This window comes from Eschrichtius robustus, chromosome 12, assembly GCF_028021215.1.
Source record: "Eschrichtius robustus isolate mEscRob2 chromosome 12, mEscRob2.pri, whole genome shotgun sequence".
In the NCBI taxonomy this organism is placed as follows: Eukaryota; Metazoa; Chordata; class Mammalia; order Artiodactyla; family Eschrichtiidae; genus Eschrichtius; species Eschrichtius robustus.
This window is the reverse complement of record NC_090835.1, coordinates 2740320-2768059: the sequence shown is the minus strand read 5'-3', so window position 1 is coordinate 2768059 and position 27740 is coordinate 2740320. Positions and strand designations below refer to the sequence as shown.

General features: G+C 57.2%; 1 protein-coding gene across 1 annotated transcript; it reads right to left on the bottom strand.

The window, feature by feature from the left end:
* Positions 1-7776: 7776 nt before the first annotated feature.
* HDAC11 (histone deacetylase 11) lies at positions 7777-22424 on the bottom strand. Its single transcript, XM_068558627.1, has 10 exons — positions 22346-22424; positions 21228-21376; positions 18812-18912; positions 13521-13637; positions 12494-12536; positions 12163-12239; positions 11058-11120; positions 10717-10813; positions 9681-9859; positions 7777-9477 (listed from the first exon to the last, which is right to left on the bottom strand). Coding segments are annotated over exons 1-10 (1044 nt in total). The 5' UTR covers positions 22348-22424; the 3' UTR covers positions 7777-9261.
* Between the last annotated feature and the right edge of the window lie 5316 nt (positions 22425-27740).

The following is a 27740-nucleotide window of genomic DNA, read 5'->3' as shown; positions in this document are numbered from 1 at the left end:
TAATCAAGGCAACGCATTTCTGGAGTATTCATTCTGTGCCAGGCATTATTCTAAGTGCTTTGCGTGGGCCGACAGCAAGGCTGAGAGGTAGGCACTGATGTTATCCCCATTTTACGGATGAAATTGAGACCAGGGAGGTTAAGTCACTCACCCAAGGTCAAAGGAAAGTGCCAACCAGCACCATCCACTTTACCCCTGTGGATGGAGAGGGTGAAGCTTGGCTCCTCCCATGCCCACCAGCGTCTCACCCTGAGCCCCCCCAGCTTGGCTGCCAGCAGCTCCTTGGAAGCTCCAGGTGGAAAAACAATTGTGGTGTTGGCCCGGGGCTGCCGGAGGGGCCCAGGGCTCCCTCCTCCATGTCCCACAGATGCCAAGCTGCCCTGAAGGAGAGACCTGGGAAGGGCCTGGGCAGGGGCTGGGGATGGGCAAGTGATGGGGCACTTGCTCAGGATTCAGAGGGGGGTTGGGCAGACGTGGGATGGGGAGGTGGTCTCTAGGCTTGCCTGGCAGAGACTGCTCCTGGCCTGTCCACACCCCCAGCCTGCAGGGCACAGACCACCCTGACGGGAACCAGTCAGTCCCCCTCGCCACCGGAACACAGATGGAGTGCTTATGGAGCACCTACTACATGCCAGCTGGCCCTGTTCTGGGGATGGTGCTGGGGGGCAGACCCCATCCCTGACCGCTTACTGTCCGGCAGGGAGCACAGAGAACGGAAGCAGAAAGGGCCCGATTGCTCCTCACACTGTGCGAAGTTGCATTTGACGGATAAGGAAACCGAGGCTCCAAGCAGTGAAGCGACTTGCCACCACGCCCTGTGCCAGTCCGTGCGCTGAGCACCCTCTAGGTGCCAGGGTGCTCCCATGCCCACCTGACCCTCCCGACGACCCGGCAGGTGGGTGTCAGCTTCCCGCCTCTTGAGAAGTGGCAACTGCAGCTCCAAAGCGGGGAGCGCTTGCCTGGAGTCATCTAGCTGGAAAAGGCCACGCCAAGATGCCACCCCAGATGGTCTGACGCCAGAGCCCCCAGCCTTCCCCATACCTTTCCTGGAAACTCCCAGCATTTCGAGTTGTGAGCTCTCCTGAGCCGGGCAGAGTGGGGTCAGGGCGCTGGCCGCTGGGCAGACCCTCCAGTGCGGGGGACAGCTGGGGGGCTGGACCTCGGCCAACACCATCCTTTCACAATGATACATTATTTATCTAGCTTAAGCCACACACACATGTGCCCTCTCCAGATAATTCTGGTCTACCCTTTTAAGCAACAACACAGTTATACTTAACCATCCAAGAGGAAGTGAAGCCCACACAATGTCTCCTCTGTGCTCCTAAAGAAAAAAGACCACGCCAACCATGTTCAGGCCTCAGCACAGCAGAGCAAGAAACTGGGTGCTTGTGGAGAGAGGGATGGTTACTCACGCCCACACAAAAGGCCCCAAACTGATATTTTGTTGATGCTGTTCTTGTGTCTGCTTTTAATGGTTGTTCTGTCTCCTCTCTTATTGTTGGACTGTTACTTCTAGAAGCACCTAGGGTTTGCTTGGAAAGCGGCTAATAAGCTTGATGCATCTTGCTGGTCAACGACTGGACAGTCAAAGACTCTTAACGACAAAGGGAATTCATCACGAGAACAAATGCCACCAAGTCCTGCTCGAGCTCCGGATGTTCTGGGGACTCCAGGACTGAACTTGGGGACATGACACTGCAAGGCTGCCATCCTGGACAACAGTTCTGTGCCAAGTAGAGCACGATTCCACTTCCTTGAGACACTCTACTGCCACCTGCTGGAAAACTGTCCTGATAAATACACACGTCTACCCTGATTACTGTGCGAACAGGACACTTCAGAGTTGTGCAGTGCACAACTTGTACAGCTGTCCATGGCAGCCCTGTCTTGACGCCACCAGGATTCCCTCTTTCTCCATCATGTTTTATCTTTTTCTCCCTCCATTTCACTCTCTTGTACCTTAGACAGGCTTTATCTTTGTGATTGAAGTAGGGCTGCTCTGTAACTCGTGAGACAAGGTCCCTTCCCTTCCTGCCCCCAAATTTAAAAATCTAGGTAAAGACTCTGGTCCAGCTGGAGTCACACTGCATCACTGAACCATCCCCGCGGTTAGGGGAAGGGGATGGGTATCAGTCAGAACCGTCAAGGTTGTGCTGTACAACACGCTGTGTAAAACCTCAGTTCATTTCTCGCTCACACTGAATGTCTGCCCCCGTCTGCCTGGGGGCTCTGCTCACCGGGGGCTTTCAGAAACCCAGACTAACAGATGCCACGGCTCAGAATGTGCTCGCGCCATTGCTGCAGCCAAGGGGAGGCACTCGGAGAAACGCCCACTGGCTGGGAAAGCTTCCCCCCGGGGAGACACACAAGCCACTGAGCTCACCGTTCATGAAGCAAGTCTGTGGACACATCCAAGTTCTGAGGGCGGGGAGGCGCAGCCCTCTAGGATGATTGACCTTGAATCACATTCTACTCTTGGGGCAGCGGGGGCTGGGCTGAGGGTGGGCAGGGGACCGTGCCTGTTACAGGCTGGGACTGAGGGGTGGGAGTTCCTCCAGGAAGGGAGGAGGGTGCCAGCGGCTCTAAACAATTGTCCGGGGCAGCAGCTAAGCGTGAGCCAGGCCAGGCGGGAGGGGCCGTGTGTGAGAGAGGGCGCCGAGCGGCCACACCAGCCTCCGGACGCTGCCGCAGCAGGAGCCCCGACGGACCCACAGGGACCAGCACCCCGGGAAGAAGAGCAAGAGTGGCCTGGCCTGGACTCCACATGGATGTTTTAGATGCAGAGGCTCTGCATTTGTTTCTCCTCTGGTTCTGGGGATGGCTGTGGGTGGGCGGAGGTGCCAGGTGAGTCAGGAATGATTATCGACTTCCCTCAGAGCTGCAGACCCCGTTCGACAGAGGCTACTGGCACTTGGATGGGTTAAGGAACTTTCTCAGGTTCATGGAGCTGATTGGGAAACCGGTGCTGACTAGGTACCCACCACATGCCAGGCTAGTGTGCCCCCCTCCAGGAGCTCCTGTCTCTGCTGCACGGGCGAGGAAGCACAGAGGCCGGGGGCACATCACCCAGCCAGGCACCCCCCTCCAAGGCCTTAGCCCCCCATGGCATCTCAGGACTCCTGGGGAAGGAGCCGCGGCCTTTAAAAGGATGATGGGTCCTCACGTGATCGAGGACCTCGGGAACCAGATGGGCGTTTGCCGGCCTGTGTTTTCGGCACATTCCTGAGCTCCGAAAGGAGAAATAAAAGTGTTGCCTTGTCTGCGAGCTAAAGAGACAGCAATATTGTGGTGTAACTAGGACCAGATGGGCTCCAGGAATTTCCAAAGGCCTTTTAACATATTAGACAAAATAGCCTCCCAGCCACACACCATAACTCCGTCTGGCCGCCTGGGTATCGGTTACCGCGACGACCGGCGGGCTGCAAGCACTGGCTCGGGGGTCCCTGCAGGGAGGAGTCTCTGGCCGGGCCCTGCCCACTCCTCCCGGCCCCGCAGGAGCGCCCCTCGGATGTGACCCTTCCCAGCACCTCCAAGGCCAGGGAACCTGCCGAGAATCTCACGCTCAGAGTCAGAAAGGGGTGGGAAGTCCCAGCAGCCGCCTAGCTGGATCCCCGACCAGCCCTCGCTAGCACACCCCCTGGGAGGGGAGGTCATGGCCATGGGGCACCCAAAGGTGGGGTACCTGCAGCATGCTGGGCCCAGGCTCTGGGTTGGGCAGGGGCCGTATCCGGGTGGAGACCCACCCTCCCTGCGCCCCTTTCCTCCTCCACAGACACAGTTGTGTTGAGAACAAAGCGGTTGAACACACGCCTGTGCAAGAACCGTGCCGTGAACCCAGAGGCTGCATTGTGTCGCGGCCATGAGATGATCTTCGGATGCCCCAGCTCTGAGAACATCCTGCCTCGTTCCCACCTGAATGACATCATTAGCTAATGTTAACTAAGCACCTGCTGATGCCAGGGCACCTTATGGGGGGAAGATCGGGGCTCAGGGAGGTGACTGCCTTCCTCAGGGCCGCACAGGTGGCGGAAAAGCCAGGATCCGACCACCATGTACACCGCCTCCCGATGGGTGAGCTCCCACATGCAGCGAGGTCCCCGTCTCTCCGGGTCTCCGTTTCTGTCTGTGCAGCGAGAGGGTGGGGAGCAAGCCAGAAGGATGCATCCCACACTCACCCTCTGGACCCTAATTCTGCCCTCAAGTGACCCAGAAAGTATAGGCCAGCCCACTTCCGTCACCTCACACAGGCCTCTGCAGAGGGAGGGCCAGCTTCCGAGCGGGGACACACCTGCCCAGGGTCACTCGCAAGCCAGCGGCAGAGCAGGTTCAAACCAAGGCTGGCCAACCCCAAAGTCCACGTCCTTTCTCCAGAGGCCCCCCGCCGTCCCGGCAGAGCTCAGGACTCCCACTTGCCCTGTCAACCGTGCCTTGACCCTGGTGGCAACAAGGGGTGCAGAGGAAAACGCCCGGGGTGGTGGCGGAAGCGATGCTTGGCCCCCCCATGGGAGGAAGCCAGGAGGCCGGGCTCTGGCACCAGTTGGCCGCCAGGGGTGTCAGGCTCCTTAATAGCCCTCCCTGGGCCTCACTTTCCCCACTGATAAATTGACGGTGGTGACCACCAGCACCGAGCCAGGATCCCAGCGGGCCCTCCGCGAGGACAGCCTTCCCTCTCCTGCAGTGCGCCCCACCCACTGTCCAGCTGCCATGCACGAGGTGGCCTCCGGGTGCCATCTGCACGAGAGGTGAACAGGCGGCCCTGGGGCAGGACGCGGAAGCCGCCTGAGCAGACAGCCACTTAAAACCGTCACATGTACCTCAGCCTGGCCCTGACACCACACTGCAGGACCCAGGAGGGCTGCCTTCCCTTTGGGGTCCCGTCTCATCTGGACATCGGGGTCTGACACCTGCCTCTCCCGGGATTGCTGGTAAGGGTGTGAACCAGGGAACGGCTGAGAGGTCCAGGTGGCCGGGGGGACGCCATGTCCCCCAAGATGCTCTCATTGCAAACCTTTGCCAGAGGGTCTGGTTGTGGGAAAAGGGCACTCGTTCTACAGTCAGGGGGCCTTGGGTCCCTTCCCTGGCTTTTCCATTGCCTGACTGTGTGACCTTGGGCAAGTCACTTGACGTCTCTGAGTCTCGATCTCATCATCTGTAAAATGGTAATGATGACGATGATGGGTAACTTGTACTGAGTGTATGCTCCATGCTGGGACTGCTCTAAGCACTTTGGAAATATTAACTCATTTAATTCTCATGACAGTCATCCCCATTTGGGGTATCATCCCACTTTACAGATGAGTGTATTAAGGCACGGAGAGGTAAAGTCACCCAGCTAGAAACGGCAGGAGGTAGGACTCAAGGCCAGTCCAGTGAGGCATGGATTAACCACTGCCCCCTGCAGCCTGGCTAACAATCACGGGACAACATCGCTCCCAGGGTGGCACCGAGCTTCCCCGTGTTGGCCCTGGGCTCAGAGAGGAGCGTCCCCAGCCAGTGTTGGCTGAGCTAAATGAAACCAACTCAAGGGCAGGCGGCCTTGGAGGATTTCCTCGCCCTAAACCCCAAGCATTTGGCCGAGGAGCCAGGGAGGCGTCCTACGTCTCCTTCAGCTCTGCCCAGGAGTCCTGCTAGGCTGGGGGGCCCTGGCAACGCCCCCGCCTTTGTTTATGCCCCAGGCATCAGGCTGGGTACATTCGTTCCTGCCTCTGCCCCCACCAGCCTCAGGAGGGGGTAGGTGGGGGGACACTGTTGCCCCAGTGCTGCCTGACAGCCCGCCACCGGCGCCCCGGCAGAGAATAGGGCTATGACTCTGCGAGGGCACCCCCTTCCCCTAGGCCTAGCAGGCGCCCGCCAGCGCCAGGCACAGTGCGGGGTCTGGAGGAGGAGGGGGACAGCGCGATCACACAGCACTCTCGCGGTGCCAGGTTCTGAGCTGCCTCCAGGGTCACCCGACACCCCTGCTCAGCCTTGCAGGCTCAGGATGTGACCCGCCAGGAGGGCTGAGGAAGGAGGCTCTGAGAGGCTGTCACTTGCCCAAGGCCCCACACCCAGGCCCAGGCCCTGCAGGCCTCCCCACGTGGCGGGCTTGGGGTCCCAGGTCTGCCCACTCCCCAGCATGCTCCCCAGCACATGGTGGGGGGAAGGGGCCTCATCTGAGCTCAGACGTTCAGGAGGCTCTGGAGCTGCCCGTTGCAGAAACCCCACACCCGCCAGGATCGGGCTGGCCCACGCGGGATCCTTTTTGGAGGTTCTCCCCGGAGCACGTGTCTGACCCCAGAGCTCCCAGCCTGGCCGCAGTCTCACCCTGGGCTGCAGCACCCGCCCGGACGGCCAGGGCTTGGAGTGTGCGCCCTGGGTTTTGATAACTTGGAGAATAATTTGCAAAGAGAACAAAGTGCACAGATCTTAAGAACAGATCCTGAACACCTCACCGGAACTCGCCTTGGCTCTTCTCTCTGCCCTACAGGAGAACCACCCTCATTGCTAACACCCCCTGGGCACTCGCCACATCCTAGGTGTTTACTCCTGGGCCCACCCTCCAGGTGACTATGGTATCCTTGAAGGCCCATATTACGGAGGAGGAAAGAGCTGCGGGTTCTGGAACCAAGGCCTTGGTTGGAATCCTGCTCCTCCACCTCCCAGCTGTGTGCTCTGAGCAAGGAACCAACCCCCCGTGCCTCGGTGTCTGCCTCTGGAAAACAGAGATGACGGGGCCGTGCCAGCCTTCACCCCCCTCACACCTAGCACAGGGCCCACCTGGACACCCGCCCACCACCCCAATGTCTTCATCTCCTGCCCTTGCCCTGGCACTGACCCTCGTGGAACGGCCCATTCCCCACCCAGGCTGTGCCACTAACCCTGGGGGTGCCCTGGTCACCCTGCCAGGCTGAGGACAAGGTCCTGCTCCCCACCTGCCCCAACCCTGCCCCCACCCAGCCCATCCCCACCTGTGCTCCCAGCCCAGGGCTGGAAGACCACCCCCCCCACACACACACCACCCCGCCAGGGCCCCCAGCTGCCTCCTACACTGGGCAGAGCCCAGCCCAGCCTGCCCTCCCATCCCCACCCTTCCCCGCCCCTGAACCCCTCTCTGTCTGGAGAGCACCCAACCCCCCCCCTTCACCCTTGCCAAACCTGAGGCAGCTGAGAACACATACTTTGGAACCTGGCAGAGCTGAGGTCAAACTTGGCTCTACCATTCACGAGGCATGTGGCCTGAAGCAAACTCCTCGCCGAGTCTCAGCGCCCTCATCTGTAAAATGGCAATAATGACCTTCGCCATGGGACTCTGTGCATGGACTAGAACACTAGCGTTTATCAGGCAGCTACCCCACGCCAGGCCTCTTGCTGTGTGAACTTTCAATCTTTATTTCCTTTAATCCTTAGGAGGTATGGATTCTTCATCTCAAGAACACACGGCAAGGCTTCCCTGGTGGCGCAGTGGTTAAGAATCCGCCTGCCAATGCAGGGGACACGGGTTCGAGCCCTGGTCCGGGAAGATCCCACATGCCGCGGAGCAACTAAGCCCGTGCGTCACAACTACTGAGCCTGCGTTCTAGAGCCTGAGAGCCACAACTACTGAAGCCCGCACGTCTACAGCCCGTGCTCCGCAACAAGAGAAGCCACCGCAATGAGAAGCCCGTGCACCGCAATGAAGAGTAGCCCCCGCTCGCTGCAAGTAGAGAAAGCCCACGCGCAGCAACGAAGACCCAACGCAGCCAAAAATAAAATTAATTAATTAATTAAAATAAAAAAAACCACACGGCAGCCAGGTCGGATCAAAAGAGCCTTTATGGTTCTCTGGAGCAGAGGCTCCGTGGGGACAAGCCCATCGCCACCTGCCCCCCAAGGCTGCAGGCCGTGTCGGAGGTGAAGGGGAGTTAGGTGCCTCGAGTCCGATGCAGAGACCAAGGGCAGGGGCGGGGCAGGGGCGGGGCAGGGACGGGGCGGGGCGGGTGGGGGGGTCCAAGCCATAATTAGTGCCTCGGGTCTGGTCCGGGAGTTCAGCGTCTTTGACACTTGGTGATCTTGGAACCCTTCCTGCCCCGCCCCCTCCAGCAGAGGGAGCGGCGAGGGGGGTGTGAGGGAGAAGGTGGGAGAATTCAGGAGACCCCCAGACGGCAATGAGCACAAGTCCCGTGGGGGGGTTGATCAGGGACGGCCCTCTTTCCCTCCCCACCCGCTTTGACCACTAAGAACACACCCAGGCAATGGAGCAGTGGACGCTCCCCCCAACCCCCAGCTTCCTGGGAGGTCCCGAGCATCCCCTTCAGAGTAGAGCTGACAACAAGGCCAGGGCCTGGCATTTTGGATGAGCCCAGTGGAGGCTGCAGCCCCCGCCGGGGCCCCGCCCCAGCCCCCTACCCGTACAACCTGCAGGCCAGGATGGAGACCCTCTGCTCCCCTCCAGCAACGCCAGCCTGGCCTCGCCAGCGCCTCAGTCCCCACCTGGGCCTCGGGGCCTGCGGGACCCAGCTTGGCCACCTGTCCCTCCCCAATTACCTGGTCCAGGCCTCATCTTCCTCTGTCCCTCAAGCCTTCAGAGCTAAGGCCTGTCCCTGAGCCAAGCGTTCTTTCCCCCAAAGCCGGCGCTCTCCCTGGATGGGCAAGATGCTGCTGAAGCAGGGGTCTGGGGCTCCTCAGGCCTCCCCTCCCCTCCCCACCAGGGAGGGGCTCTGGGACAGCAGGTCCAGCCCTCGCTTCACTGAAGGAGAAGCCAGATGGGAAAACCCACCTGCATCCCCTTCCCTGCTGCCCCCTCACATCCAGGACCAGGGCCCCTACCTGCTGGCTGGGAATCCAGGGACCCCAGAGGCCTGGCTCCAGCCCCCTCTCAGGTCTCCCACCCCTGAAGGGAGGAAGAGAGGGTGCAGAAGAGGAGGGAGGGGGCCCAACTGTGGAAGAGATGGAAGCTTCCTTGGTCTGAAACGGTCACACTGTTTTGAAAACCAGAACACCACACCCCTGGGGGCCTGCCCTGCACCTGGGAGCTTCAACTGCCCTCCTCCCTCCTGGGAGAACTGCCGCCTCCTCAGGGCCTGGTCAGACCGTGACCGTGACCGTGTGGGTCTTGCTGGGACTCAGGCCCTGCCCTCTGCCCCCACCCACAGAAGGGCCCGGAGACCGCGACACCCAGTGGGGAGAGTGCAGCTGCGCGCGAGGTCCCCCCCCTCATTTGGAAAAGGAGAAGCACTGAGAGGCAGGTGGGCGGGCGGGCGGGCGGGCGGCAGGCAGGGAGCCACTCAGAGGGCAGTGTGGTCAGGGCACCTCCAGGGGCAGCAGGGGTGTGTCTGAGTTCTGTGCTGAGATGTTGGCTGACTGGGGCCCGATGAGCCCCTGGCCATACAAATTAAGGATGGAGTCGGCAATGATGCGGGCTGTACGCTTCTGGTACCCGCCCGAGGTCACCATGAGGATGGGCACCTGGTGGCCTCGGACCATCCGGAACACCAGCTCATCCCGCTTCACGACACCCTGGTGTGGGGGATGGGGAAGGCTGGCTCAGGCAGGCCCAGATCCTCAGGGTACCGGAAAGTCCTGCTGCAGGTCTAACCCTGTTCCAGACTGCTGCTGCTTTTGCCCTTCCCCTCTGGCTTCAAGAGAAGCACCAGTGCTGCCCACCTTCCCTGCTGCTGCTGTGTCCCTGGACCCTCCCCTGCCCCAGGGTCAGGAGGTACCTGCGGACTGATGGACAGCCCCCCAAGGCGGTCCCCCTCAAGGACGTCAGTGCCTGCGTTGTACACCACCACGTCGGGCTGATGCTCCTGGAGGGCTTTCTCCAGGTTCCTCTCCACCCTCCTCAGGTACTCATCATCTTCCGTGCCCCACTCCAGCTCCACCTTCCGCCTGATGGCCTCTGCAAGGGAGACAGCAATAGCCCCAATGTGCAGCGACGGGAACCTGAGGCTGGGGAGGGCGAGGACGGCCCATTTCCCCATCTGACTCCCCAGTGCTCGACCTCTCATTCACCCAAAGCTAAGCTAAAAAGAGCACACGAGCTGCAAGGGGGACCCAAAGGAAAGAAGGGGGATCACAGATGAAACACTGCCCTGGGGATTCAGGGACCCATGTCGGGTGTCTGAGCCCACTGTCTCCATAAGCCCTTGCCTGGATGCACGGACACCCCATGTGCCCTCAGGTCCAAATCCAGAACATCTGACATTCAGTTCAGAAACGGGTCCCTGGGGCCGCAAAGTGGCTGATGTACCCACAGCAGACCCGCCGGCACTTACTGCATACATGTCCCCTCCCCACAGGGTGGGCAGGTCCCTGTGTTTCCAAAGCTCATCTGAGAGTCTCTGCCTTTTAATTAATGAGTTTAATCCACCTGCATTTACTTAGTAACTATTATATTTGAACTGATTTCTGCCGTCTTATTTTATATTTTCTATTTATATATTTTTCCTTCTTTTTTCTTTTTTGGCCTTCCCTGTTTTTGACCAGACAGCTGCATACCTAGGAGAAAAGTCTACTTTAGTCTTCTGGTGGTTACCCCAATAGAAGGACTCACAGTGTTTATTGGGCAGGTATATGTGGTCTTGGGTGGGGCAAGTGACCTTTTTAGGTCTCCGTTTCCTCGTCAGTCTCCCCCTCACAGGGATGCTGAGGATAAATAAATGAAGGGACCTCTGCAGTCCCCAGCATGTAGGAAATGCCCCAGAGAGAGCCCCATCCAAGCAAGAGGCCCTGGGGCTGAGGGACAGGGCAGCTTACGCTTGGCAAAGCGGTCCCCGGGGTAGATGTGGCGGTTGTAGACGTCCATGATGTACACGCGCTTGTCGCCCATGAAGTCCCGCTCGTGCCCGTTGCCCTGTGGGGAACACATGGAAGCCACTCACAGGCAGGTGCTCCAGGCAAGGCACCCCCAACCACACCCCAGGAAACACCCCACGTGCCTGGGTGCGGGCGGCAGAGGCCCAGCTTGGGGCTCGGGGGATGTTCCTGGGGGAGGGGAGCCCAGAGCACGGTGTTGCGCATCAGAGGCAGCTGGGAGGGTGCGGGGAGGTGGCCTGGGGGACGGGCCTGTGGGACCCCAGGCCCCACCAGGCACTCACCTGATGGGCATCGAGATCAACGATGGTGGCTCTGGAGACACCCTCCACTCGCTCAAACAGAAACTGCCCAGGGCGGGAGAGGGGAGAGGTTAAGGACCACATAGGCCAGAGGACACAGCCCTGCAGGGGCTCCCAGTTAGCGAGGGGGTGGGCCGAAGCCTGTACATGCTGATGGGAGAACAGGCCACCGGGCAGAGCCCTGGGGAGCTGTGTGGCTCCGGAGAACCCTGTGTGCATATTCAGGGAAGGCTCCCTGGAGGGGCACGTGCTGTGCCCTGAAGGGCCAGAGGTGAGGACATTAAGAGGGCTGGCCCTCAGTGACAGCTCAGGATTCCCGGGGAAATGCGTGCGGTGCAGAGCGGGGAACCCCCCCAGGGCTGTGCCTGGAACTTCATTCTGCCATCTCTGCCTTCCTACAAGGCCCAGCCCTAAAGCCTCCTCCTCTGAGAAGCCCTCCTTCCCCTCCCCCACCCTCCAAGAAGGTCTCCTTGCGTCCCCCTCTCCGAATGACCAGGGTGTGCTGACTTGTCCCTCCTCCCCATTAGTCCCCGTGCCCCGTGGGGACAGGAGCCACGGGGCCCATGGCGACCCCCAACACGAGGCCAGGCGCGGGTGCTGAGGCAGTGCTGCGTTCTGACAGAGGTGGAGACCGCTGCCGGCTCTGCCCCTTCGGGCTGTGCTCTCGCCCCTCTGGGCCCGTTTCCCGTCTCCTCATCTGTAAAACGTGAGGATGCAGGGGCGAGCCCTGGAGGACGGAGGCGGCCACAGGGCCGGGCCCGCGGTAAATGCCAGCCGTTGTCACCACCATCGGGGTCATTATTTCTATCTCGGCCTCACTCTTCTCATAATTTAATATTGACATGGAAGTTGTTCCCCTCCGGTCCCCTGCCACTGCTGAAGGCTGTCACCTCTGGACCATCTCAGGCAACACGAAAAAGCAAGTGTCAGATCTGGGTTTGGGTCCCAGCCCGGCTGAGGGACCCGGGCGAGCTCCAGCCCCTTCTGGGCCTCAGCTCCCTTCTCTACAATGCGGGGTGAGCACACCAGATTGGGGGATTCTAGGGAGGCTCTCGGAGGCGACCCCCCCACATGCTCTCGGGCACACCTTGATGGCGAGCGTGATGTCTGCGTAGGCGCAGAAGCCCCCGCCCCGGTCGCTGGAGCAGTGGTGGAAGCCGCCGCCTGCGAGGACAGCCGAGGTGTTGCCAGGGCCAGGCTCAAGGCCCAGACACCCCCTCCCACCTTCCTCCCGGTGCCCCCTCCCCGCTCAGCTCCCAGGGACGGCTCCGGACTCCAGGCTGCCTAAGCCAGCTGACCCCGCCTGGGCACGTCACCATCCCCGGGTCGGGAGGCAGCTTTGCCACATGGCCAGCCCTGTCCACAGTGGCACCAGAGCTGCTGCCCCCAGGACCCAGGCCAGGCCACGGGGCACTCACCTATGTTGATGGCCCAGCCTCGCTCCATGGCCAGCTTCCCCGCCTTTGGAAACAAGCACAAGATGAGGGGTGCGGGCGGCCAGTTCCTTCACTTACTTATTCATTGAATCACTCACCCCATAAACACCATTTCCAGCCAGCTCCAAGGTGGGGATGAGCTGGGAGGTGGGATACGGGAAGCACCCACCCACCCCCAGCAAACCCCGAAGTGGCTGGCTTATGAGACATGCAGTGCGTAAGCCCCTGTGCAATTTGCTGAGGAAACTGGAGGAAATCAAAGTTCAGTTCTTAGGATGGAACGTGAGCTGACAAGGATTCTCAGGCAGCTTTTGAAGGGAAAATGGACAAATTTTTGGTCCTGGAAATACTGTCGCCTTAATACTGAAATCCTGTAGGAAATCATAATTTTGGGGTGGGCAGTAATATTCTAATAAACTTTCAAAATGCACAAATTTGCAAAGCTAAAAAGAAAACTATAGGGGTCAACAGGTATTGATCCATGTCTGGGTTAGATCATTGTACATTTAAATCATTTCAGCTCCTCTACCTCCAATCAACTCAGCAGTTTGTGGCTAATTTTAGAGAAAACTACACACAGAATGTGAAACCCAGTTTTGCTGCAAGTGTTTGTGATTGTCACACCCACGATGGGGGGGAGGGGCACCATCCATCGCTGAGGTCATAGGGGTTTGTTTCCATCTGAAATTTGAGTAGCTCAGAGTCACAGTTTTAGGACACACTCTCTGGGGGGTGAGGATACATCTTATACACCAGCAAATACGGTAACTCTAACAGGTGGTCTTGGGGGCAGAACAGTGAATTCTAATGTCCCAGCCAGACAGGAGAGGCTTTGGAAGAAAGAGTTCTTGTTGCTGCCTTGAGGAATATTTAGGATTTTGCTCAACTACTCAGCAGCACGAGGCATTCTAGATGGAGAGCCCAGGGTGGGCAAAGACCCAGGGTGGGAAGGAGCCTGGGGTGGAGGGCCCAGCCCAGCCGCTGCTCCCCCCGCCAGCTCCCCACCTACCATTATGGTTCCTCCCGTCTGGGTCCGGAGGGGCTTCAGCACCTTCCTCTGTACCAGGAAGTTGGGCAGGAAGATGACAGGGGGGATTTCTGTGATGGTTGCGACAGCAAAGGACCACTGTGGAAAGAGATGCGGGCCATTGGCCTCCCACTGCACGGTGAGCCCAGAGGCAGCAGCGGGGAAGCAGATTCCCCTGGGCCAGCTTCCGGGTGGCGGGTGGGGGGACTCCGGGCGAGCGCAGCTCCTTGGGTGAGAAATGGGAGCTCCCACCGTGGCTGAGATTTGGGCTCAGTACAGAGATGCTCTCAACCGCACTCTCCTTAAAGCTAAGTCAGCCCTCGGTTCTCGTGCTCCAAGGCCCTCGGCTGCCCTCTTGTGCCCTGAAGGAGAGCTGCAGGGGACTCCAGGTCACCACGGAGCCCACCCAGAACTGGCCCAGCCCGCCCACTGCACAGAGGGGCACCGAGGCCCCGGAGAGGCGGGGGGTGGGGGGAGGATCTTTCTTTCCAAGGTCACAGGGAGTCACTGACAGAGCCAGGACTGGACGCCCAGGGCTCCTGCTCCCCAGGCACAGCGCAGCCTCTCCAGCCACTGGGAATCAGTCATCCCTTCAAATGGGGCTGGATGTCCTCATCCTCCACTGCTGAGGCAGGAGGGTCTGGGGCACCCAGAAGGTGTCTGCACCAAGATAAGGACACTGCCTTCCCTATAACCTCCCGAGCCCTGGGCAAGCATCCATGCACCCCGTTCCTAGACCATCTCCTGCCTGCCTGGGAACGCCCGAGGTCCAGACCCTGCTCTCCACTGACCCCAAGCAGAGCCCTGGAGGGGCCCCGGCACTTGGTAGATATTTACTAAGCGCGTGCTAGGCTGCAGGTCCCAAGATGGCACTACTCCTGGCCTCATGGACACATAGCAGCCTAGCGGGGAGGTGCTGATATGCAATGGGACAGCCTTGCTGGGGAGAGGGAGAACATGGTCTGGCTGGACAGATGCAAGACGTGTGTGTGTGTGTGTGTGTGTGTGTGTGTGTGTGTGTGTGTGTGTGTGTGTGTGTGTGTGTGTGTGTGTGTGTGTGTGTGTGTGTGTGTGTGTGTGTGTGTGTGTGTGTGTGTGTGTGTTCGCGCATGCGTGCGTAGGTGTGCATACGCACACGCATTCATGTGTATGCGTGTGCAGTAGGGGGCAGACCCAGAGAGGGGAAGACGGCCAGCTCCACCCGTCTGTCCCGCCAAGCCCATCACCCAGCACCGGTCTGGCACATGTGAGGCAGGGAACCACTGTTCGCTACGAGTAAGTGAGCAACGAGCCCCTGAAGGAAAACACCAAGTCGCTGCCCCCCTCCCACCCTCAGCAAGCCAGCAGGGGACAGAGAATGAAAGAAAAGGAAGCCATAGCCCCAGACAGAAATTAAGAAAGCAATTTCATTTACATCTTCAAAAAGAATAAAGTTACCAAGCAGGTATAAGACTCATACACGGAAAACTACAAAACGCCACTGAAAGAACTTAAAGAAGATCTAAATAAGTGGAAAGACATCTTGTGTTCATGGTCTGGAAGACCTAACATTGTGAAGAGGTCAGTTCTCTCCTAATTCATCTACAGATGCACAATCCCTGCCAAAATCCCAATGGCCTTTTTTTTTTCTCTGCAGAAATGGAGAAGCTGATCCTGTAACCCCGGGCGTCCCATTTCCCTGGGACTCTCTGAGGCTCGCCCCCCGGGTGCTCCGTGGCACACACCGGGGCCTGTGTCTCTTCTCCCACAGACGCCAGGCGCCGTGAGGGCAACAACGAGGCCCAAGTTGTGCCCAGACTCCCTGGGGCTCCAGCCACAATTTCTGGGACATCCTTGGCTTCCTTGGCTTGCAGACCCCACACCCACTCTGAACAAAAGAAAATCCTATTGTTCCAACTTCACAATAAACCCCAAGTTCTGCCACGTCCCCCCCAGGCCACAGCTGCTTCCAGCCTCATCTGAGAGGCCGGGCTCTCTCACCAGGACCATTGCCACCACCTGCTCCCTCCCAGGCTCCCTGCTTTTGTTCTGACAGACTGGTCTCATCCATTCCCATCACAGCTGCCAAACAATCCTGCTAAAACCTAGGTCAGATCACGTCCCACTGCTTGAAACACTCCTGGGCTCCCACCTCCTTCAGAGCAAAGCCACAGCGACCACAGGCCCTCCGTGGTCTGGCCCCGATCATTTTCTGACCCCACCTCTTACCGTCTCCCTCCCATCCCTCCGATCCAGTCGCTTCTTCCTCGCTGCTACTGGAACACACTGGAGACACTCCTGCCTCAGGGCCTTTGCACTCGCTGATACTTCTGCTCGGAATGCCCTACCCCCCAGACGCCCACCGAGCCCACTTCCTCGGGGCCCTCAGTCCACGGTCACATGGCAGTGAGACCCCCGGCCTCCTATTTTGAAGGGCGGTCCGCCCCACCCCCTTTCCCTCTGCCCTTTCCGCAAGGCACTGAGCGCCTTTTAACACACCAACTCCGTCCCATCAAGAGAGGGATTCAGTCTCTTCTGTTCTGCCGTCACCCTGCACCCAGAGCAGAGCCACTCGCTACGTAAAGGTGTCCCGAGCACTGCCCAGCACAGGGTACACAGGGACTACATGTCGGGTCTGCGTCCCACCACCCAGCGCCCCACGGCAAACTGTCACAGGGTCAGCACAAGGCAGGAGCTTGGCCCTGGCCCGACCCAAACCCCACTCTCAGTGGGGCCGACTCTGGGCCTTGCACACAGCAGGCGCTCAATAAACACTTGTTTCCCTGAATGGACGTCATCTGGCAAACATCAGGCCACTGCACCTCCTTCAATGCCCGGTGTATTAAGCATTGAAGGCCATATCAGCGCAGGGCCAGGCATGAGCCCGGAACACGGGTATGGGGCAGTACGGGCGGGGCACACAAAGGACCGCGGAGGAGAAGCAGCCCTGGGGGTCCTGCAGCAGAGAAAAGAGGAAAGAAACGTCGTGGACATCGGGGGCCAGGGGGCTGTTCCCGAGAGCAGCCCCTAGACGCCAGACAATGCCTGGAACGTGCATGGGTCTCACCTGAGCGTCTGGGGCACATGACCCCACATCAGTCTCCTGTGGCACCTGGAACAAAATCCAAACTCCTCCTGAGGCCTGCAGGGCCTGTGGACCAGGGCTGCTGGCCTCCCTGACCACATCACGTGCAACCTCAGCGTTTCATTCCCTTCAACCCGGCCACTCAAGCAACCCTCTCCCCTTCGGGAGGCCAAGCCCCCTCCCGCTCCAGGCCTGAGACTCTGCAACATTCTTCTTTTAAAACCCCACATGAGTATCACCTACTCCTCATTCTTTGATCTCTGCTCACACCTCACCTCCTCTGTGAGGCCCTCCCTGACTGCTCAAGCTAAATGAGCATACCTCTGCCTAATTACTCTCCTTTTTTCCCTTCATAGCCCTTGGTGGTCTCTGAAACGGTTACTTCTTTATTTTCAGTCTTCTAAAATGAAATACAAATCCATGGGAGCAGGGAACCTTGCTTATTCTTTTTTTTTTTGCACCCAGTACACAGTCAGTATTCGATATAGACGTGCTGCATGACTGAATACTTCTTCACCTTAGTAGGTCATGTGGAAATCATCATGTTTCTCCTTTTGCTCTGGCTGCCAGGGAGCTCCAAATACATGGCACAACCATAGCATCTTGGTTATGTTGTCATATCTGAAATCTCCTCCTGTCCTTGACCTTAATTTTCTATTTGGGGCTCTACGTGTTTGCATTATTGTTTATCACATAGTAAGCTGCCTTCAGGCTTCTGGGGTCCCAAGGCCAGGCATGCAGTCAGTCCCAGACCGTTGCCTGAAAAGCCCTTCAAACGGATGGAGCCCCAGAGCCCATCCCCCATCCCCAGCGTTATCCTGGCACTGGCTCCAGCCTGGCGCCACTCTGTTCTGGTCTCTCCCTGCCCCCACCCTCACCCTCTGGACTCTGGCAGGCATGTCCTCCTGACCCAGCTGCTGGGCTGTGGGCTGTGACCACGCATGTCCGGGCCCTGGGAAACCAGAGCAGCCAAGTGCTGGGCTTCGTGCCAAGGCCTCGCACACCTCGCTCTCCCGGGAGCCAGGTTTCAACCTCTTCCTGGTAATCTTTCATGAGCTCACACTGTCACGGATCCATCTAGTATTCTCACAGCTCGGGCCGCGTGGAGGAGGACGGGGGGCAGCTGCCGTGGCCAGGAACCCAGAAGACCTGACCGGATGCCCTGCCTGGGGTCTCCCCCGGGCCTGCTGGACTTCCCAGGTGACCTTGAGTAGGTGTGGCCTCTTTCTGGGCCTAGGTGTTTCCACCTATGAGGGAGGAGCCTGGGGACCTCTGGCGCCCACTCTAGCTCTGAGTCTAAGATGAGTCCTGCTGGGAAACCTAGCGGTCAGGGGTCAGGACTCCACGCCCTTGGGGACAGAGAACCTGTGGCATCCCTGACGCACCAGGTTCTGATGCCACCCCGAGCCCAGCCTGCCTTCTTCTCCCACACAGGGGACTGACTGAACGCCTCTAGCCTCAGAACCACACTGACGAGAGCCAAGCAGCTCCTCTAGAAGGGGGTCACCATAGGTAGACCGCATGTGGTCTGCAGGTGGGATTCAAAAATCTTCCAGTGAGTTGCTACATTAAGAAATCAGGAACTGTCACTTAATGATCTGGACTTCTGGCTTCTGCTTGAAAGCTGGGCCCACGGTGGAGCCTGGGCGGCAGCCACCAGCTGGGGAAGGGCAGGAGCTCCAGTTGTCCCAAACACCACCCACCACTTGTTTATGTTCCCTGCTGGGCCCTGGGGCGTAAGAACTCGTTTTCAGCCCAACAGTTTCCAACTCGTCTTTAGCTGCAGAAGCCCTTGAAACAGCATCTTATACTTTAGCCCAAGGTAAAAATAGGCCAAAGTGGAATAGCTTTGGTTGAATGGGGACAAGGGACTGGGGCCCCCCTACCCATCATCCCAGCAGGGGTCTTTGAGGCCTGTCCACATAGCACAGACTGAAAGTCACTGATGCAGAAGCCCAAAACCCCAATGAAGGTTCAATCCCCACCAAGTGGCCATCCCTTTCATACTCCCAAGGATGCGGAGCTCATTACCCCCTGGAGGAGCCTAGCTCTGCCTTTCTAGGACACTTCTCTCCTGTCGGGGATCACAGACTCACATGCTCCCCCTGCATAGGGACAGGAATGGAGCCCCTTGAGGCTGTGCATCCCCAGGCTGAGCGGCCCCCTCCTCCAGCCCCTCCTTCTGGCCGGCAGCCCCCAGGCCCTGTACCTTCAGCTCGTTGAGATAGCGTCTTGTGTGCACCACCAGCAGGTCTTCGTCTGAGGCCTCCCGTGCCTCCACCAGCATGCTGTCTGATAGAAGCTTCTCTTCTGAAACCACAAAGCGGGCCCCATGCATCCCTGCCGCCTCCAGGCCAGGCCCAGCCCCAGCCCCTCCCACAGGCTGCAGACTTGACCTCTGGCAGCCCTGCCCCAGGACAAGGTGGGCCCTGCTGGCTTGTGGGCGGTCTGAGAACGGGCCACCTCTCAGGCCAGTGAGGACAGCGGCCAGGCCCTCAGGCCAGGGGACATCGGACATTGTGCACAGCGAGCCTCGTGTTTCCCGGGCCACTGACAGCCGGGAGGCGAGCTCAAGTGTGATTGGACACCTTTTAGAGGCAGGTGGCACACGGGTCATTAACGCTGACTCTCAAGGTGAGAAAAAGCTCTTCTGATCGATTCTCCCTCCACCTTGGGATGACATCATGGGGGGTCTGGTATACGGGGGGCTTCTCTTTAACACCTGCCTGACCCTTGCTCATCTCCCTTTTTTTAACCCCCCAAAAGGAGCAATCAGTTTCACAGTCCGCCGCAACAGTAAGCTGCCTGAGCTGAAATAACACTTGTTTTCATTGCATTTATTTTTTACCATGACCTTCTATTTATGGCAAATGAAACTGGCTTTTTCCATTTAGATGACATAACGTTTCCTTTTAAAACAGGCTTATTTAAGTTTCTTAAAACAAAGGCTAAGTCAATAAAAACTATGAAGTAAATAATGGAACAGGTGGTATGAGGCGATGGCAAGGTCCCAAGAGTGGTTTGCAAACGACTGATGTTTGGGAAAAACCGTGTTATTTCATTACCACATACACATACACAAGACAAGACTTGCTCCCTTTTGCAACAGAAGAAATAAGGCAGAGAGGAGGAGGTGCTCTAGGGCACAGTGACAACAGGACCATGATGTTCTGGTTCTAGAGAAATCGAAGGACAAGGTCAGAATCTAGGGGACCTGTGCTAATGTGTCACTCTTAGAAACCAACCCTGGTAGAAACCAACTAGTTCCATACATTTCTCACAAAGAGCTCCACATATAGCAGGTATCCCCCCCCCCCGCCCCAAACACTCCATGGCTCCCCACTGCCTTCCGGCAAGGGACCAGCTCTTTTCTTGGCGGTACCCAAGGCCCTTCACCATGTGGCCCTGGCTCCTTTCCACCCACACCCTCAGAGGGAACTCAGGAAAATGGTCAGCTCAGAGTGAGGGGGACAAGGAACCCTTATGTTGCGCTACTGGGTGACACAGGAGCCCAAGAAGGGGCAATGGACAGAAAGACTCAGGACCACTGGAAGCAGAGCGTAAAGGCCCACATCCAGGAAGGCATGAGAACAGCCAGGGGAGAGGCAGGATGGCTCCTCCGCTCACCTCACCAGAGCTCTTGCCATGGCTGCACACCACTTGTACTCTTTTCTACTTAATATTTTTCTTTGAATACGCACTCTGGTCACTATTGCAAGTGGAAAAACAGTATCACTTGCCATAAACAGAAGTTAACCAAAAATAAAAACAAAAAATACAAAAACAAATAACAGTGTTATTAATCTCTAATTTGACTCTATTTTCTGCAAGGTGCAGAGCCTGAGGCTCGCTCTGGATTTGTTAAAAAGGGAGATGGGTTTAGGTGTTAAAGACGGGCTAGGCCCAAAGTGAAACTTCCCCCAGGGTGTCATCAGAGGGATTGTGCGATTTAAAGATATGCAATGCTTCATCCTATGCCAGGTAACATTTCAGGTAATGTTTCCTACTTCCCTCAGTTAAAGAACCCACAATACAGGGAACTAGATTATTTTTTTTCACCAGCCTACGGTGATGCCTGAATTTTCCACATGAACCAGACCCCCAGATCACAAACCACAGTTGAAACAACGTGCTCCCCAGAGCACCACCCCGCTCAGGGGATGAGCCACGAAGCGGACGAGCCTGGGGCTCTGAGGTCCAGGCCCCATTCTCCCACTCAATAGCTGTGTGCCTTTGGGCACATTTTCTAACTCTCTGGGCCCCAAGTTCCTTCATTTGTAATCCGTGAGGTTGGAGCAAAGGTCGTCCACTTCCCGGACTCTCGGAGCTTGTGGGCTCTGGACAATGCATTCCTCCAAGCATCAGCTCCCCTTCTACTGGGTCTCCAGGGGCAGAGACAGGACTTAGGTCCACAGCGATGGGGAGCCAGTGAAGGTGTGATACGGGGGCATATCATGCTTAGAAGTCTGTGTTGGAGAGCTCCTTTTGACAGCACGGGTAGGAGGCTGTCTCAGGGCTGACACTGGAGGTGGGAGGGCCTGAAGCTTGTGTCAGGGAAAGAGCAGCAGGTGGTGGCAGGTGGGCTGGAGAAAGCAGACGTAGGGTCCGAGTGGGGCCTTCCATACCTTTTAGGAAGCTGATCACTTTGCCCCATTTTCCTGCATCAAAGGGGTGCAGCTTCTCCAGGCCCAGGAAGGTTATGTTGTAGCGCGGCGAGTACACGATGGGCCAGCGTGACTCCGGCACATGCTGGTACAGCTGGGTTGGGTGTGGCCTTCCATGGGCACAGGGACAGACATGCACAGACAGGAACAGCCTCACTGTGGGAAGCAGCTTCCCCTTCTGCGCCAGCAGGCTTGGATTGAGCAGACAGCCCTGACCCAGTACCACCAGCTCCCTCGGTGGCAGAAAAAGGGCCACTTACCAACAGCAACAACAGTAATAATAGCGGCTCCTTACTGAGCTCCCTGAACCATTCAACCCAATCCTCACAGCAGCCCTGGGGGGTAGGCACCACCATCCCACCGGAGTCTCGGGGAGGGAACCAGGTGCGCCCAAGGTCACACGGGTCTGTGGAACAGCAGATGTGAACCCAGGTGTGTCTGGCTGTAAGGCCTCGGCACCTCACCTCCACATGATAACAATTACATCAACAGCTCTGTGGCCTTAGGCCTCGCTTTCCTCAACTGTAAAATGTGTGGCTGTTGAGAGGAATGAGATAACGCATTTAACAACTGAGCACAGAAAGCGCCCTTTCCCTGAGAGCCGAGGTGACAGTTCCCAGAAACAGCAGGTCGGGGCTCACGCAGGCTGCGACCCAACCCGGAGCCGGGAATGGGGTCACCTCGGGCCCCGCCGCGCAGCTGACCCCCATCACACCTCCGCAGCTGCCGCACAGGGAACAGAAACCCGGCTGCCACTGCGGGGGCCTCCGCTTAGCTGGTGGGGCCCGAGAGCAGACGTCAGACCTGCGCTTGTAGCGAGCCCCCGCCGGGACGGCGCCCCGCGCCGGCGCCCTTCCCGTGGGCCGCAGATTAGCGGCGCTGGGCTGGTCCGGCACGCGGGGCCGGCCTGGGCAGAAGAGGCCCGAGCGCCCCTCGCCCGCCATACGTGGGCCCGCACCTGGCGGGCTCGCCCGGCCGCCCGCGCACTGGTGCTCCCGCCCACCGGGACTCCCAGGAACCCCCTGGGCTTGGCCCGGCGCCCCATCCCGCGCCCCCAATCCCGCCACCGCCGCACTCACATGCCGGGGCCGGGCCCTCCCAGCGCTGCCACCACTCCGCGACCGGGCGGGCCGGGGCGCGGCCCCGCCCAGGACACGCCCCCGGCCTCGGCCTCCTACACTGGGGGCGGAGCTCCGAAGGCTCGGCTCCGCCCCGCCCCACTCGCGCCTGCGTCACAGAGGTCTGGAGTCCCGCACGGAGCGCCTCTGCGGGAGGGAGGCCACGCCCCCCAACGCCCTTCAAGCGCGAAGTCCCCCCTTCCTCAGACTAACACCCAGTGAGATCTCGCCCGGCTCGGAAGCCGCGCCCCTTATGGGGAGGGCCGCTCGTCCCAGAGTTGGAACGGGAGGCATCGCCCCGCCCCAGGGGAGGGGCCAGGCTACGACCCGCCCCCGACCGGCAGGCCTTTCTGCGCGGTCCCAAGGCTTGGACGTCCTGGGTGTTAGGGACGCCGGGCTTCCCGGCGGACTCCGAGGCGGAGTCGCTGTGTGGCCTTGGGCAAGCGTCCGGGCTCTGGGGTCTCTGTTTCCACGAGTAAAATGGGAGAGTGGGGGCCGTGTGTTCTGGCCCTGCCATCTCCGACCTAATGGGACGCGTGACCACACTGACTTGAGGCCACCCACTCCCCCCGACTGCCCAGCCCCATCTGGCGGCTCTGACATGAGACAAGCGCTCTCCACACAGTTCTTTAGGCTCTCTGAGCCTCAGTGACCTTATCAGTAGAACCAGACTGGTGATCCAGGCTTCAGGGTACAGTTGTTTATCTGCACACTCCCCCCTCCCCCGCACCGGGAAGCCAAGAGGAGCCGGGTGACAGCTGAGAGTGTCTTGCGGCTGGATCCTGGGAGGAGGCCCCAACAATAGAGCCCCAGAGGACAGAGACAATGGGCTTCTCTGTCGGCCCAGCTGCCCCGCCCACCAAACAGAAGCAGCTGACCCCAGGGCTGCCAGGAGCAGGGCAGCTGAGATCCCTGGCGGCTGCGTGACGGTGTCGGTGTGAGGGGGGTGGAGGTGAGGGGGCACCATGAAGGGGAAGGGCACAGACGTTTGAACAGTGCCCTCCATGTGCCCACCACCTGATTGCATGATGACCCTGGATTCTCACAACCTAATCCTACGAGGGTTACCATCATCACCCTAATTTTATCATGAGGTAACCGAGGTTCAGGTCTGGATTAAACCCAGACAGCCACCTGCCTGCCAGCGCTGTGGCCTTGGGTAACTGGCTTCGGCTCTCTGGTCCTTCATTTCTGTGTCTGAAAATGAAGTGATGCCTGCCCCTCCACCCATGGGGAGGCTGAGAGAATCCAAAGAGATAATCATGCTAATTATTAATTATTTAAATAGCACACAGCTTGTGTTAGGTTCAATTCTAAACGCTTCATGCTCATTTGATCCTTACAGCACCCCTAGGAGTGGAACTATGGTTATCCATAGTTATAACTATGGTTATCCCCATTTTACAGATGAGGAAACTGGGGCACAGGATGAAGTAATTTGCCAAAGGTCAGGGATGTGGACAGATAAACTATAGCCACAGAAAGAAAAAGTTAATATTTAATAACAACAAGGGAGAAAGTGCACACAGTGGTCCTGTGTCATTGAGAGAGGCTGACTTCATCTCAGGAGCTTGCTCTGTGGTTTGGGAAGTCACATGGATGAACCTCTTGTTGAGAGAACAAAGATCTGCGGCAGACTGGATGGGGGAGCTGAGGTCAAAACGAGTGGGATTGCTCTGGGGAAGAGGGTTTTTTAAGTTGTATCCTGTGTGGCTGAGGAGAGAGGCGTTCTGAGGAGCCCTGGGGCTTGAGAACACCTTCAAACCTCCATGCCAGCCTGGACCACCTACACACGCTATTACTTCTGGGAGAAATAAACTATGTTATTCGTGCTGAGTGTTTGGGGGCCTCTTTGTTACAGAATCCTGGTCTATCTGCTCACCAACACACCACACTGGGACAAAGCAGCGAACCCAGCAGGCAAGATCTAAAAGGTTTTGTCAAGCTCACAGGTTAGGGGGAGAGACAAATCTTAACCTATCCAGGAAACAAATAATCATGATTACAAAGTGTCGAGAAGTGTTGTGAAAGGCACAAGGTGTGGTGGTGAGTGAGAATAACGGGGCCCCTGATTTAGACAGTGATTAGGAAGGCCCCTTGGAAGAGATGATTATTTTTCACTTTTTAACCATGTATATCTTATTTTAAATGTCAGTGCGACAAAACGAGACCCGGAATTATCGAACAATTATATTATTTCCCCCCTTTCATGAAGTCTTGGAGTATATTTCAACTGAAAATGAATAAGGAGCCCCCAAAACGTAACACTTCTTTTGAACAATACAGTCATACAAAGGACAACATGAACTGTAGAAATTTACCAAAGGTGAGTAATAATTGGCACAGACCCAATATTTCAGTATTAGTTAATACTAGTTAAATTGACACGGTTTTAAAACCATGCCCTTTAAGTTCACCTAAGCACCCCTCTTTCCATTCCACTGCTGTACTTTGGCAATTTTTTCCATATTTAACACCACAGCAACAATAACAACAATTATATTAGCTAGTATTCGTTAAACCCTGAATCAGGGCCAAAGCACTGCCAAGTATGTAAAATGTGTTTTGCTATTTGTTTATTGATGAAGAGATGATTTTTTAAACAAGCAAAGGAAACTGCAAGTGCAGAGGCATGGATGCCAGAAGGAGCTTGTATTCAAGAAACAGAAAAAGGGGAGTGTATATTTTATTCCTGCCACAATGTGAAACTGTAAGTGCTAGGCAGGGTCTCAGCAGAAAAGAGAGGACCTATTCAGTGGTTTATTGAAAACAGTTTAATGAAGGGGTGATTTATCTGAAGTGTGTGTTTTGGGGGGGTGTAGGAGAATCAACAGGGGATGGTACAGTCCTTGGGCTGGCAACAGTGGGGAGCCTTCATCCCCTAAACCTGAAGAGAGTGGGGGAGGAGGGGTTTTCTGGAAGAAGTGAGAGCTGCAGGTATGAGTCAAGGATCCTCTGAGAAGAGCAGCATTAAGAGAGATTCAGCCACTGCCAAAACTGGGGGTTGGTAGGGAAAATACCCCAACTTTTCTCTCCTCCCACCCTCAGATGCCCACTGATGCTTCCCATTGGCTGTCTCCCACTGGTGCCTCCCATTGGCTAGGTCTCATTGGCTCTCTTCCTTTGGTGCCTCCCAATGGTTGAAGCCAAGTTGGAGCCTAGCCAAGGAAGCCCAGGCGATGATGTCCACAGAGGTCAGCTTCATTAGGGGACACAAAGCAGAGTGGAAAGCTGTAGCAAGTGGATCTGGGGGATGGGGATAAGCGGAGAATAACCACTGGTGTTCTAGGTGACCTTGGAGATTTCTGCAGCCCTTTCTGAGCCAACTCTATAACAGGAGTGAGTTAGACTTGAAAATCGACCCTGTCCCCAGTACTGTTGACCCAGAGCACTCACAGGGCCTGTCACCATGGAAACCTGAAACTCGGCTTGGCCCCCTCTGCCTACCATCCAAAGCGTACCCCAAATCAAAGAGCTGGTCCAAGAGCTGACCAGGTGGCTCATCTGGTAGAGCCTCAGGCCTCAGCCTCAGACAGACAGGTTGGCAGGGCCTTTCGAGACCAGCAGGGATGTTTGGACGTCCTGGGTGGGATGAAATCATCGCTCCCATCTCTGGGCTCCTAGCGGCAGTTTGCTCCGCCAGGGAGGACTGGCCCTGAGGGAACTCACTCCACAGCCATGGCATCTCAGCCCACAGCTGCCTAGTCTCTGTCACTCGAGGGCCCGGGAGGCCGGCAACAAACAGCGCACAGGCACTCGGGGTGTCCCTCAGCCGCACACATGGAAGGACACACACCCCACAGCCACAGGCAAACACCCACCACATCACACCCAGATACACACAACAAACGCACACGCACCCACAGCGCGGTCCACCACGCCCAGCCCGCGACCCTCCACCCCGGCCAATTCTTCCGTTCTTCCAGTACCAGTTTTCCAGATTGTCCCAGGATGAAGGTGGGATGCCCGTCAGTGTGCCCCTGTGGATCCCTGATGTTTTCTTCATCGAGGTGCCTCTGCCCCAGAGCGGGATGTTCCTGGAACACAGATCTTGAAGGAAGAAAGGAAGGACGGAGGGCAGGAGGGAGGGAGGGAGACAGAGACATAGATGTGTGATGGTACGATATAAATATGTCAGGGGCAGATTCAGGTTTTGTTGGGCCCGATGTTTATTCATTGGGGGAGGGAGAAGTTTTTCCAAAAAAGGAGACTCAAACTATGAATACAGATTAGAGACAGACCTTGGAAGGGGCCTGTGTCAGTGAGGGCCCTGGAGTTTGGCAGTAAAGCGACTTCTAACACATGCGTCAAACACAGACGAGTAAGCCCATAGACACATGTGGGAGCACAGACACAGGTGCCCGGACTCCAGACCCACTCCAGGTGGCTAGCAGGGGCTGGGCCCCTGTGGGCACCAGCTTCAGAGACCCCTGCAGCCCTCACTTGGAAAGCGGGCTTCGGCCCAGCTGCTTCACACCAAGAGAGCATCCTCTCGGAGCCATCCCCACCTGTGTTCTTGCTGTTTCCGAGGAGTGGACCCTGCTCCTCCCTCCTCACCTGGACCCCAACTCCAAGCTCACCTCCCCCATATGAGCTGGCTTCACACCAGATGGGCAGGACGAGGAGGGGATGGGAGCTGCCTCTGGAGAGAGGTTCCCGCTCTCAGTGAAGTGGACCCCCCCAGCCCACCTGTTCCAGCCCTTCCCCTGAGGATGGCAAACAGGCCCAGAGAGGGAGGGCGTGAGTTCTATGCGGGTCCTTGTGGGGAACATCTGTACATCTCTCACAAACACACACACACACACACACACACAGAACCATCACACATTTGTCTGGAATGCAAGAGATTTCACAAGATTTTCTTTTTCAATATAGAAAAACATAAAGAAAATGAAAATGGCTTGTAATGCCACCGCACAGATAATCCCAGCGGCATTTAAAAAATAAAGTCAATGTACACGCACATGTAGAAAATGTAAACAGTTCCAAAAAGATAATAAAATACAAAGTAAAATCTTTTCTATCACGGTCCCTCTCCCTGGAGATGATCGCTCTTTGCATTTCCTTCCTGAATACTTTGGTATAGCAGCGTTTTTACTGATTAACAGAGGATCACACTCTGCCCACTGTTTTGTACCTTGCAAGTTTTGCACCTAAACTATATCTCTGCCGAGCTCTCCAGATCAACACAGCCTGATCTCTACCTTCTTTTTAATGGTTGTACTTTATTCCCATTGTAGGATTGCATTCTCTGTCTCTGCATGTTTATTTACAGTTTCTTTGCTGTTACAAAGCCCCAACAGCAGCTCCTTGGTGTACCTGGATGTACGGAATTTCCACAGGGTCAGTTAGAAGT

Bases quoted from the DNA above. Each gene is read 5' to 3' on its own strand.
- HDAC11 (XM_068558627.1), bottom strand. The intron at 10,814-11,057 runs GTGAGTGCCTGG...TGTTCCCCACAG, and splicing joins TTGATCTCGATGCCCATCAG to GGCAACGGGCACGAGCGGGA. The intron at 9,478-9,680 runs GTACCTCCTGAC...CCCCCACACCAG, and splicing joins GGCTGTCCATCAGTCCGCAG to GGTGTCGTGAAGCGGGATGA.